Source organism: Echinops telfairi, unplaced genomic scaffold (genome assembly GCF_000313985.2).
Source record: "Echinops telfairi isolate 266 unplaced genomic scaffold, ASM31398v2 ScPeMD7_70;HRSCAF=299, whole genome shotgun sequence".
NCBI lineage: Eukaryota > Metazoa > Chordata > Mammalia > Afrosoricida > Tenrecidae > Echinops > Echinops telfairi.
In genome coordinates, this window is record NW_022103968.1 from 10,692,952 (window position 1) to 10,705,987 (window position 13,036).

The 13,036-nt window shown below is 51.2% G+C and overlaps 1 protein-coding gene across 1 annotated transcript; it reads left to right on the forward strand.

Annotated features, from left to right (window-relative positions):
• The first annotated feature begins 578 nt into the window (after positions 1 to 578).
• On the forward strand, positions 579 to 9,590 carry PRDX3 (peroxiredoxin 3). The gene is made up of 7 exons (XM_004700902.2): positions 579 to 656; positions 1,686 to 1,830; positions 3,889 to 4,030; positions 4,822 to 4,957; positions 6,327 to 6,430; positions 8,305 to 8,470; positions 8,833 to 9,590. Exons 1-7 carry the CDS (start codon positions 621 to 623, stop codon positions 8,884 to 8,886), a joined length of 783 nt encoding a protein of 260 aa, XP_004700959.1. The 5' UTR covers positions 579 to 620; the 3' UTR covers positions 8,887 to 9,590.
• Positions 9,591 to 13,036: the final 3,446 nt, after the last annotated feature.

Sequence of the window (13,036 nt, forward strand, 5' to 3'; positions counted from 1 at the left end):
TTCCGAGTGCTGCTGGATGGTTAGTAATAGATGCCAAAGGGCTTGCACCGCCCAGGGATTTCTTTCTTTTTTTTTTAGGGACTTCTTTTTTAATTAAATTTTTTTTAATTTTATCGACCAGGGACTTCTAAGGCACAAAATAAAGTCTCAAAAAAACAAACACTGCCAGCCAGTTGATTCCGATTCATAGCGACCCAATAGGCCACGGTAGACCTGCCCCTGGGGGTTTCCGAGTTTGTAACACTTTATGGAAGTAGGAAGCCTCATCTTTCTCCCACAGAGCGGCTAGTGGTTTCGAACTAACTTCATAGCCTAACATGTAACCCATCACACCACTATCAGCAGCAGATATGGTCCAATCTAGATTCCCACCTGGGTTTTTTTGGTCGAAGCGCCAAAGAAGAAGACAAGGAGTAGTTTCCCCAAGCAATCAACCCCGCAGAAGCCATTGCGGGAAGCGTCCTCCAGGGTTGAGCCAAGGAGCCCCAAAAGGCGGGAAGTCGGTGGAGCTTGCAGACAAGCCCCGCCCCGACGAGGCCCCGCCCCACATAGGCCCCGCCCCGGTAGCTGGCCCTGCCCCGCCCCCCTCGCCCGCCGCGCGCTAGCTCTGCGGACTGAAGATGGCGGCCGCCGCGGGAAGGTTACTCCGGTCCTCGGTGAGTGGCAGTCGGCGGGGGGGCAGGCGGGGAGACCCCGCCGTGGCTCTGGGCACGTGCTTTCCGGACGTGTCCCGCTCTCCCGCGGCCTCGGAGACAGTCACCCTTCTCCAAGGGGTCAGCGGGTAACAGGCCTCCGGGGAGGGCTTCCATGCGCCTGCGCAGACGCCCCTCGCCGCCCACCCCTTGCCCTCCGCGGGTCCCTCCGCAGCCGCTCGCCCTACAGTCGCCGATCGTCCACCCCTGCTCCCTTGTCCGCCCAAGCACCTGACCCTGCAGGCGGGCGCCTGGGCTCCCGGGCCCGGTTCTGTAGCTGGCTGGGCCTTGGACAGTGACTTCGCCTTTCGGAACCTCAGTTTACTTTCCATATAAGTTGAAAAGAACGATGTCCAGTGCGGGATTGCTGAGATCCCCCGCTTAAGCAGACGGAAACATGCAGCGTAAAGTAACGGAGACGCGGCTGCCCGTCCCCACCCCGATCCTCTCAGGCTGGCTTAGCTGTTGTTTCTCAGCTAGTCTCGGGCAAAGCTTGCCATCCCGACCCCTTTGTTGCGGTGGGTTTCTGCACAGATCCGTTCTCCTTCGAGAGTGACTCGCTTAGTTGGACATGGAAATTGAACAAACGCTTCCCTGGAACCCAATGCAAGCTTGCCCAGAGGCTGCACTTTGCCCCACTAGTCTGCTTGTGCTTGGGGCCAGAAGGACCTCCTCTTTCCTGGGTAAACAGACAAGGACATGCTCTGCTGATAGTGCTGGTAAAAGGCAGAAATACACTGGTTCTGCCAACTGCCCCCACCCCCACGTTTATTTCAGACCCTGTCGTTTTGGTTTTGAGCCCCTCTGCCTTGCATTCTGGGAGCAGAAGGCAGCACAGAGACAAGCTCCGTACTTGGGGGGTTGGTATTTAGTTCTAGGACAGCTATGGCCACCATGCGCATTAGCAATGCCCTCTGAGACCAAGAAACACACACACACCACCACCACCCACCCCCAGAAACATTTCCTAAAAGAAATTGGTTCTCTTTCCAGGTGGCCAGACATATCAGACATATCAGTGCCATCCCATGGGGCTTGTCTGCCTCCCCGGCCTGTAGGCCCACCACCTCTGGAAGAAAGTTTTTGACAAATGTGTTGTGGGCTGAGTCCCTGCAAGCAAGATGCGCCTTCAGCACCAGTAAGTATTTCCATGTCTTAGTTGACCCCCCTGGTCAGGGAAACCTGAAATCATCATCATCTCTGGACCAGGGAGGAGCCCGGCTGCATTAGGCCTACCTGGGGAGCTTTTGTAGAAAGTCTCACTGGAAATGGGTTTCTAGGGGTGAGACCTGGCATTTGTTTTGTTCTGTGTTTTCCTATAGCTCCCTGTGCCCCAGTGATTGTAGTGGCAGCCACAGTTGAAAATCACTGGGGTGCTCTGTTCATGTCACATTCTCTTGTTGGTTTGCCAGACTTTTCTGGGTCCTCTGTGTGAAGGAATAGTGGTTAAGCGCTTGGCTGCTAACCAAAAAGTTGGCAGTTCAAACCCACCCAGTGGCTCCACGGGAGAAAAGCCCAGCAATCTGCTTCCTTCACTCTGACAGCCTGGAATAAACCCTATGGGGCACTGTCCATGGGGCCACCGTGGGTTGAAAACCGACTTGTTGACACCTAACAACAACACATTAAGGGGCCTGCATGGATCTGAACTTGATACGTGTGTAAGGGTGTCTGATACCTGAGTGTGTTGAGCAGCACCTCTAAAGGGGGTTAGTCACAGCCAACCCAGGCTGCTGGCTGCAGGATGACCCTAAGGAGCCTGACCACCCACCCTGCTACACTGAGAATTGCAGCTGTTTCTTAAAGTAATGTCCACACCCATCTTTTTTTTTTTTTTATGCCCATGTTTTAGGATGTGGGCTCTGCTGCCATCTGGTTCTGATCAGGAGTCCTGTTTGAAACGGACTGCTTTTAATTGATCTGGCCTTTGAGGAAGCCCGGGTTTACAATGTAACTGTTTAGCCTGGGGTTGTGGAAGCTACAAAGTATCCAGTTTTTGCTCCCTCAAAGCTCTAAAGGCTTCCAGGTCCAGCCAGACCTTGTTTCCGCTCACCATGCTTTGATGTGGTTCACATGCAGTGTATTTTGTTCTTCAACAAAATCGCAGGTTTGTGGCGACCCTGCGCTGAACAAGCAGGCGGGCTCCACTTTCCCGGCAGCATGTGCTTGCTTTGTATCTCTGGTGCCGGGATTGTTGCCAAAGGTAGTTCAGACTCTTTACAATGTTACCATTACACACCTAATAGATGTGTAAGCATATGTTTCCTCTGCACTGAGAAACCAGAAAGCTCTCCTGTTTGTGTTCCCGGCTGCCCCACCAATGAAACTGGTACTGGTACCCTTTGTCCCCCAGGGCCAGGCAGACCCAAGTTCTCTCCAGTTTTTGCCTCATTCTTCATCGCTTTCTCTCATCTTCGCAGGCACACCCCAACCTTTGGTCCCCCTCACAGAGATAACTGGAATCATCTCCCCCATCAGGCTCACCTCCCCTCTGGGACCTCTCGCTCCCCTGCCAGCCTAATCTGCTGAAACACAGCTGTCTTGTATTAGGTTCCCACTTAAGCCCCTCCCTGGTGCTTGGGGCCCTCTCAGCGTGGCCTTGGCTCCGTCCTTGCCTGCTTTGCAATCCTGCAGCTGGGCCCACACTCCTTCCCTCAGACCTTGCCGTGAACTGGGCACAGCATGACCTTTTTGTATTCCGGGGGCCACTTGCTCTGCCCCCCCTGGCCCTGGCAAACCTGTGCTACATTCAGAATTTCTCCCAGCCTCCTCCCATACCTACCGCATTCTGCCTCACTCCTTTTAGATTCTGTGGCACTTTGAATGAAATCAGTATGCATCCTAGCAGTCTGGACAGGAAGCAATTACTGTATCAAGGATATGCAATTGAGCTCTGAGCCATTTGACTTGATTTATGTGGTGGCTGACAAGTCCGTTCTGACTCACAGTGACCCTGGAGGACAGGGCAGAACTGCCCCAGTGTGGTTTCAAGGCTGTCGTTACAGAAGCAGACTGCCCGGCTTTCTCAACTCAGAGCCGCTGGTGGGTTTGAACACACAGCTAGCCACTGAACCAATACAACCCAGGGCCCCTGTTAATCACTGATCCTCATGAATGATGGTGCGGGGTTTAAGTGGAACCAGGTGGGCGCTGGATTCCACACGTGGTGATCAGTGCCCGGATGTGGCTTTTGCAGGTTCCTCGTACCTCGCCCCTGCCGTCACGCAGCATGCCCCCTATTTTAAGGGAACAGCCGTCGTCGGCGGAGAGTTCAAAGAGTTGAGCCTCGATGACTTTAGGGGGAAATACTTGGTGCTTTTCTTCTACCCTTTGGACTTGTAAGTATTGCTGCTTCATCATTGCTCTGTGCCCTGCTTCCCGCTGGGACCACCTGCCTCTGCTTAACCTCCCATCCAGGGAAGGGTTCTTGTGACCCTTCACCGCTGGTGGCTGGCCTTGTGGACTGGCCACAGGTGGCCTCAGTAGCTTACTCACAAGTGGTAAAGGTAGAGGGTGGAGCTACTCACCTTTCACTGATTGGGTTTGAATCTGGCTGCCTCTGATGAGGCTCCCACACATTAGCCTAAGAGAAGTTTTCCCTGGTCTCAGAGGAAATTGAGAAAAGAATAAATGTGATTTTTTGGGGGGTGGGGGGATTTCCCCCCCCCTCAAATTTAAATTTATATAAATTTCACTTTAGTCTTAGAATCTGCATACTTCCCCTCCCTCATTGATAGTCTTAGGTGAAAGGTGAATGGAAAACACACTGCCATCCAGTCATTGCTGGCTCATGACCACCCGCTGTGGGTTTCAGAGACTGTAAATCCTTCCGGGGGGTGCAGCCCCCACCCCCGTCTCTCCCTCAGAGCAGCTGGTGGTTTTGAGCTACTTACCTTATGGTTAGCACCCCAACTCGTAAGCCACCAGAACTCCCCGGTAATGGAAAGAGTCCTTTTTACACCCGTGTGAAACTAGCCAACCACGGAGGGAGGGCGGCTTTGTCACCCTGCTGCTTCTGGACCTTTCGTGCCTGTCATTAAGTCATTTTTTGTTTCTGTGGTTTGGGTTTTTTAATCGTCACTTTAAAAGTCTCTTGGTAAGAATGTCTGCCCTCCCCCCCCCCCCCCAGCACCTTTGTGTGCCCCACAGAAATCGTCGCTTTCAGTGACAAAGCCAACGAATTTCACGACGTCAACTGCGAGGTGGTGGCCGTCTCGGTGGATTCGCACTTTAGCCACCTGGCCTGGATCAACACCCCTCGGAAGGTACGGCGTCGCCCTTTGCTGTGTGCACCCCGAGACCAGAGTGGACCAGGTAGCCACTGCTTCTCAGGGCACTCGGCGGCCATGGAGAGCCCACAGGGAGCACAGGGGACCCCTCCCCCACTGTATTCCACATGCTGCCTGGATTGGGGGGCAGTGATGTGGGGTGCTAGGTGCTCTCACCCCTCTGCTCTGCCTAGTTATGATATTCTTCCCTAAAAACCTTCTTCTGACCCTCAAATGACTGGCTATGCTGCTGGACTCTCCTCGATTATTCAAAGCGTCTTGGGTTACTCTTCGGTTTCTGTGCTTTAGAATCAATCTTTAAAAGGCTCTAGACTGGGGGATGGACACCAGAAAAGTGGGTGAAGGGAGATGTCGGACAGTGTAAGACATGACGAAATAATAATTTACAAATTATCAAGGGTTCATGGGAGGGGATGAGCTGATACCCAGCTCAAGTAGAAAGCAAATGTTTTGAGAATGATGAGGGTAACAAATGTACAAATGTGCCTGGCAAAAAAAAAAAAAAGGCTCCGTGGTTCTCAACCTTCCTAATGCTATGACCCTTTAATACGGTTCCTCATGTTGTGGTGACCCCCAACCATAAAATTAATTATGTTGCTACTTCATAACTGTAATTCTGCTACTGTTATGAATTGGGCGACCCCTATGAAAGAGTCGTTTGAACCCCCAAAAGGGTCGAGACCCACAGGTTGAGAACCGCTGCTCTAGAATTGGAAACAGGTCATGGTGTTCCTGGGTGCTGTGGAGTCACTCCTACTCAGAGCTACCCTATGGACCATAGCACAGGGCCCTGCCCAGCCCTGTGGTGACAAACCCATTGTCTTCCAGGCGAGTCCCACCCATAGCCATCCTGTGGGAGACGGCATGAAACAGTCCTGTAGGAAACCCACTGCCATCAAGTCAATTCCAACCCATAGCAGCCCTGTCTAGGGTTCCTTAGGCTTTGCAAATCTTTATGGGGGTAGATAACCTCATTTTCGCCCCCAAGGAGTCGCTGGTGGATTTGAACCACCGACCCTGTGGTTAGCAGCCCAAGAGTGCCACCGGTGCTCCTCCCTGTAGTCTAGCTGCCTCTGCCCGCTCTCTAGCTGTGAGCTGGGGCCAGTTAGAGAGCCTCTGGCGTGCCTCAGCTTGCTTATCTGTGAAAAAATGAAAACAATACGGCTGTCTCTACGGTTAGGTGGCTGCCCAGACAATGAGTCCGTAGAAAGAGCTCAGCATATTTCCTGACCCGATGTCCATTTGTGACCAATGGCCACTGTTAGGGGTCTTGAACATTGTGATTCGTGGCCAGGGAAGTGAAGCCACGTGGTGTAACCAGCCGGCCTCTTTGCATTTTCATTAGAACGGCGGTCTGGGCCACATGAACATCCCGCTCCTGTCGGATTTTACAAAGCAGATTTCCCGGGACTACGGCGTGCTCTTAGAAAGCCCCGGCCTGGCCCTGAGGTAAGAGCCACTGGATGTGGACCTTCAAGCTGGTTTTCATGTTGAGCATCATCCTACTTCCTAGGGGATTTATATGGGCTTTGGGAAATCATTAAAAACAAAACAAAAAAAACCTTAATTGTAATCTCCTTCAGGGGTAGCCAGACTTTCAGAAATGCTTCTGGCGGTGGCCCTTCCACCAACCCGCTTCTGCCTCCTTGCTGATGCTCCTTCCTGAGCCGCTCTGCCCACAGCAAGGCCATCAGACTAGGAGAGGCGGAGCCCTGGATCAAACTGACAGACCTGGGTTAGATTTTTCAAAAACAAAACTGCTGCTTAGTAGATGGGTGTATGAACAGGTTATGTGACCGCTTTGAGAGTCTTCTCCCTCCCACCCTGCCTCACTTTCCCACAGCTAAAGCAAGGGCCGATTGTGAGTCCTGAGACCTGCTGGCTTCTGTATCTCCCCTACCCCGTTGTCACTTCAGCCCCCACTCCCTCCTGTGCTAACCCTTCATTCCACTGTGTGAAGTACATCGAGTCTTCAGCGGCCTCGTGTCCAATTGCACCCTTCCAGGGCCGCCTGGAACCCAGTCCTCAGAGCTGGCAGCTTCTTGGCCACTGAGAGCAGAGGGGGAGGGCCAGCTGGGTTGGCTTCCCAGGTTTGCAGGGACTGGTGGAGTAAGCCAGCTCACCTGACCTTTCTTGTGGCGGAGCACTGGCTACGCTGTTCTTGGCTTCCACCTGGAATTTAGGTGCTCGGTGGGACTTAAAACGTGGATCTTTTGACTCCAAGAAGTTGACAGGATTCCTTTGGTCCATTGACACCAGAGGAAAGACACCAGTGCTGGCCTTTTCTCCTGGGGGGGCACCGGGGGGGCACCCTCCATAACTACTTCAGGGTGTTAGGGTTGACAAGAGGTCAGGGCTGGCTGGCTTATAAGAGGCTTGCCTTCTGCCTGTGGCTCCTGTGTGATGGAGGCTCAGGGTCGGGCCCTGCCCCGGGAGCAGGCACCAGGGCCATCAGTGCGAAAAGCCTGGACCTCCCAAGTGCTGGGCCCAGGGAGGGAAGGGAAGCTCCTGCTTTCCTGGCAAAAGTTTTCCAACCTTGCCCGTTCCATGGCTAATTAGCACCGGGTGTAGCCGCACTGCCTTAACTTCTGGTTAACTGTACTTGCACCCCTCCCCAGATGCATGTGTGCTACGTGGTCACCTCCTTGCGTGGCTGCTGGGTGCTGAGATGAAGGGGCATGGTTTCTCTGTGGAGTTCTGCTCTGCTTAGGGTTAAGGCCAGTACATTCTTTCTGCAGAGATTTTTCCCATGGGATTTCACCTCATTCACCAAGAATTTACTCGTAAATATTTGTTGAAGGCAGATAAAACATGGCTCTGTCACTTCCCATTTGCCCATGGTCTGTGGCCGGGCTTGGGTGGTGATTGCTGGAAGAATGCTTCCCAGATCACTAGTGACCCAGGAGGTCCTTGCCCTCCCTAGTCCAGTGACTCGTAGAACACTCACCCGATGCTTGTAATTTGTGAACGGGACACGTCGGGCTGCATTTTTTCCCCATGGTGTAGCTCCAGAAGCACCCTGACCGGGAAGGCATCCCTCTTTACACAGACCACTGCTGCTGACTCAGAGCAACTTCTAGGACAGAACAGAGGTACTGCCCCACAGGGCTTCCCGGGCTCTTTACAGTCATCTGGATGGAAGCAGACTGCTGACATCAGAGAGGCTGGTGGGTTCAAACTGATTAGCTTTCCGTGAGCAGCGGGCTGCTTAACTGCTGCATCCCCAGGGCTCCTAAGCCTGGTGTGTGGCCCTAGTAACTTCATAGCTGCTATACTAAGGAGGCTGCTATAAAAGGCTAACGGAGGCTCAATTCTGATGCCAGGGGTCTCTTCATCATCGACCCCAATGGAATCATCAAGCACTTGAGTGTCAATGACCTCCCAGTGGGCCGGAGTGTGGAAGAGACCCTTCGCCTGGTGAAGGCCTTCCAGTTTGTGGAGGCCCATGGAGAAGTCTGCCCAGCCAACTGGAAACCCAACTCGCCAACGGTAGGCTCGGTGTCCAAAAACCATGGGCTCAAGTGTTCAGAGGTGGCTGGCCTGGAGTGCCTGCATCACAGCCCTTCCTTGGAGCAAGATGCAGATGGTGTGGTGCTGGGTGGGACAGGCTTGGCTGTTAGGATGCTTGGGGGTGGGGGGTGGGGTACTCAGAACTTTCATCCATATATTTTCGAAGGAAGCAGACTTGTAACTAGCTTAAAAGTGAGACATTACTCTTCACTCTGGAGACTTAAAAAAGTCAACAGCTGCTTGACACAATGGATGGATGTATATTGGGATAAGAGTTGTATGGGCCCCCAAGAAAATGATTGGGGAAAAAAAGTGAACTACCCAATTTTTTCTCTCTTCAGATCAAGCCCAGCCCAACTGCTTCCAAAGAATACTTTGAGAAGGTCAACCAGTAGGTCCTCCCCAGCGCAACTGTAGTGCCAGAGAAGAGCCACATGCCGGAGCCCCCATGAGCATTTCAGAGATGATTGTTGATAGACAGGGAAAAAAGAAAAGGAGTCACTAGCTACAAATTTTGTTTTCACAACATTGGCTAAAGCGTCTTAAATACGGCTAGTTGTGAACATAAGGCGTCTTCTTTGTATCGTCTTGATGGCTTGCTAGAGTGCCTGTTTCCCCTTCTTGGATCATGTTTTCGTGGGAAAAGGACACGCTCGGCCTTCTTACTGTGACCTTTGTGCAGACACCCGCAGTAAGCAGTGCAACAAACTTCTTCTGATCAAGGTTCAGAAATTGTCTTTGGGAATTTCTTTGTATCAAACCCAACCTTCTTTTTAAGCAGCAAAGATCACAGCTTTCAGTGGTTAGCATCGGCGATCTTGAACCCTCGTATTGGACGTGTCTGTATGTGTTGGGAACCAATGTGAATCGTGTTTTGAAGAAAACACTTCTGGTGACCTCACTGATCCTGCACGATTCCCACCCCTGGATCATGTTCCATGATGATTTGACTTACTTTATTCATGAATTGACTGTCTGCAGATGTTGATTGGGAGGCTATTTATTGTGTCACAGATTGCATTTTGAAATCATTGTACTTATTCTCTCTCTTGAAGTGCTCAATGTAGAGTATAATAAAAATAAACATATTTTAAAAATATTAGGCCTTTTAAAATTAATCATTCTATTGGGGGGCTCTTACAAATCTTATAGCAATCCATCATTCAGTTGTATTAAGCACACTTGTACATATGCTGCCATCAACGTTTCCAAAATATTTTCTTTTTACTTCAACCCTTGGTATTAGCTCCTTTTTTTTTTACCCACCCTTCTACCATCATGAGTTCTTGATCAATTATATATTATTGTTATATCATGTCTTCCATTGTAGTATTAGGTGTTTTGACAGCAGTTTTTTTAACTTACATTCTGGGGCTATGTTTTTCCTTCTCTGGATGTACCAACAGTTGAGCATTTTACTTGGGGGCCACAAAAGGAGCTCAGTTTGGGGCATCACACAGACGTGAGAACATTTACTCTCCTACACCCACCCCCACCCCCGATCCTTGTGCCCATGTGCCAAGGACAAACCATAGAAAACCAATTCCCACCTTCATGTGGGGCATCCTAGAGAGGGGAACATTACCATAAAAATACATAGAATGTCTACAAAAAAAACAAACTCCCTCCATTGAGCCAATTCCAATTCATCTGACCCTACCAGACAGGGTAGAACTACCTTGTGGGTGTCCCAGACTATAACTCGCCCATGGAATGGCTGGTAGTTTCAAAACATGCTTAGAAGGAAAATAAAAAGCCAGGAGCTGATCCCAAGTGTTCCAGGCAGGCTTGTTGGGGAAGGAGCCCTAGTGGTGGTGTGGTTATGTACGCATGGTCAGCAGTTCAAAACCAGCAGCAGCTCCGAGGGAGAAAGACGTTTTTTCCATAAACAGAGTCTCAGAAACTCACAAGGGGTTGCTATGATAAAATGTAAAAGGAGGGGGAGGAAGTTAGGGGTTAAGGATCCCAGGCAGAGGGCCTCAAGACCAGAGCTGGTTTGGGGAGAACCCCCCGGGGGGGGGGGGGGGGGGGGGGGGGGGGGGGGGGGGGGGGGGGAGGGGAATAGTGGTACTGGGGCCAGAAGAACCTGATGGACACGTTAACATACTGGACTCCAGAGGGTTGAAGTCCACTTGTTACAGGAGGGCTACCCAGCTGGATTTGTCACACATGGACGGTAGAATAAGGTAAACTGAGTACCCAGGTGTGATGGAAGCACAGGACGGGGCACCCTCCCACTCAGCTTTGGGGGCCAGGAAAGTCTTGGAAGAGAAAGGTGCTTGTGAAAGCTAGGGAAATGGTGGTGAGAAGTCACACGGGGCTAAAGAAAACCAAGAGCAATGATCTGTGGTGGCAGGGCCGAGGCAGATTAGGGCAACGGCATGCTGAGCACTTCCAACGTGGCCAGTGCTCAATGAAGGATGCTGTTCCCTCTCATTGGCTCCTCAACAAAGCCATGTTATCCTTTTCTTACGGATGAGGAAGTGAATCAGCAGAAATAAAATGGCCCAGGGTCACGGCTACAGAAGTGGTGGTAATGGGACCCCACCCCAGGCCTCTGAGGCCCAAGGAGTCTAAACACATGACTTCCAAGAAGAGATCAGCTGTACACGCACAACCCCACTGGCCCCAATCTGGGAAGGACGTGAGGAGGGGGAAGGATGTGTCCTTCCCTACCAAATGGTCCCTGTTAGGGTTGGGACTCCACAGAAAGTACTGGACTTGTCCTCCCCCAGGCTTGATGGGGCCTTGGGCTTGTGTAATGCTCTGCCTCCCAAGTTCTTAAATGCAGGTTAGTGAAGGGCACGGCATCCATCTTCATTCTTGGCTAGTTGATAGAAGTATAGGTGAATGTTTATGCAGGAAATAAGATTCCCATTCCAAATGTCCTGCATGAATGTTTCCCGACATTGGATGTCCATGGTGTGTCAGCACTCCATCTGCCCTTTCCATCCATCTACTTGCCCTGCCCCTCCACATTCCTGACAGGTGTCACTGTGTACAGGTCAACTGAACAGTGACCTCTGGGAGTGGCTTTAGTTCCAGGTGAAAATAGTGTCTTAGGCACAGTCTTGGGGGTTCTTCTAGTCTGTATCAGTCCAGTGTGTCTGCTCTTTTTGATGAATTTGAGTTTTGTTCTACCTTTTCCCCCCATTCTCATTAGAATGCTCTTTGTAGTAGCAGGGCACCATCCAGGCCTTTTGGCCTCTGACTCAAGACTTTCAAGTGGGTTATTCGCCCTGTGGACCAATTTCTTCCCTGATATTTTGGTTTCCATCACTCCCTTCACTCCACATGGGAAGAGACCACTAGTTGTATCTTATTTAGCCACTCCCAGTCTTTAAAGACCTCAGACACTTTATTAAACCAGGATGACATCTTTGTGAACAAAATGAAGCCGACTGACCTAGTTGTCCCACAAGCCTATGGACCTTAGCCTTCCAACCCAGTAAATCAATCTCACAAGATTTAGCTAGGAAGTACTGTAAGTGTGCCCCATCTATGCTTTTCTATATGTATGAATATACATATACAGTACCTGTAAACAGCTGTATATGAAAGCTTGAAAAAGTTCACGGGAAAATCCAATGCAAAGACAATGCCTTTTTGTTATGGAGGTGTTGAAGTTTTCGCCGTGTTATAGAAAACAAGACTGACATACTTTGGGCATGTTGTCAGGCTAGATCAGTCCCTAGAAAAGGACACATATTTGGTGAAGTAGAGGGGCAGGGAAAAGGGGAAGCCCCTCATCCCCCACCCCAGCAAGACGGACTGACCTGCAGCAGTAGGCTCAAACATAAGAACAATTCCGGGGATGGCGCAGGCTGGGCAGAGCTTCCTCCGCTGTACCCGGGGCCGTCGCTGTGAGCCTGGACTGACTCCATGACAGCTAACGACCACAGCAGCAGCAGCAACAAAGACACCTGTCAGAAGCAGCATTACCGGAAATGCTTGCCAGTCCGTAGGTTCTCTTGTTACCCTTTTCGGAAAGTCTTGTAATGAGCATGAATACTTGATTTTTGGGAAGTCTCAGTTATCTAGTTTTATCTGGTGGTGTCTTTGCCAGGCTTCGGTGTCAGGGATTCACAGAATAAATGAGGTCCTATCCTTTCGTTTGCTACATTCTGGAATCTTTGGCGTAGAATTAGCGGCAACTCTTCTGTTAGTTGAACTCTCCCGAGAAGCCATCTGGGCTGGGCTTTGTTGTTGTTCTTGTTGGGAGTTTTGCTTTTTGTTTAGGACACCTTCGGTTCCCTCTCTGACTAGTCGATGTCGGTGGCTGACCTCTGTGGAGCTTTAGGTAGGTAGTGTGATCACACTTTCACTATTCACCGAGCCTACACATATCCTATACTGTGCATTCTGACCGTTGTGGGCAAAAGGACAGAGCCTCCACGCTAATATCCAAAGGGCGGGAAAACGCGGAAGGAGGCCAGGCGTGGCCGTGGAGGGAAGCCTCCTTTCGGTCGGGACAGTGGTTGGGGGGTCCGAGACTTGAGCCCCCTCCTAGCCTGGACGAGGCCGGACCTCCCCACCGGGCGGAGC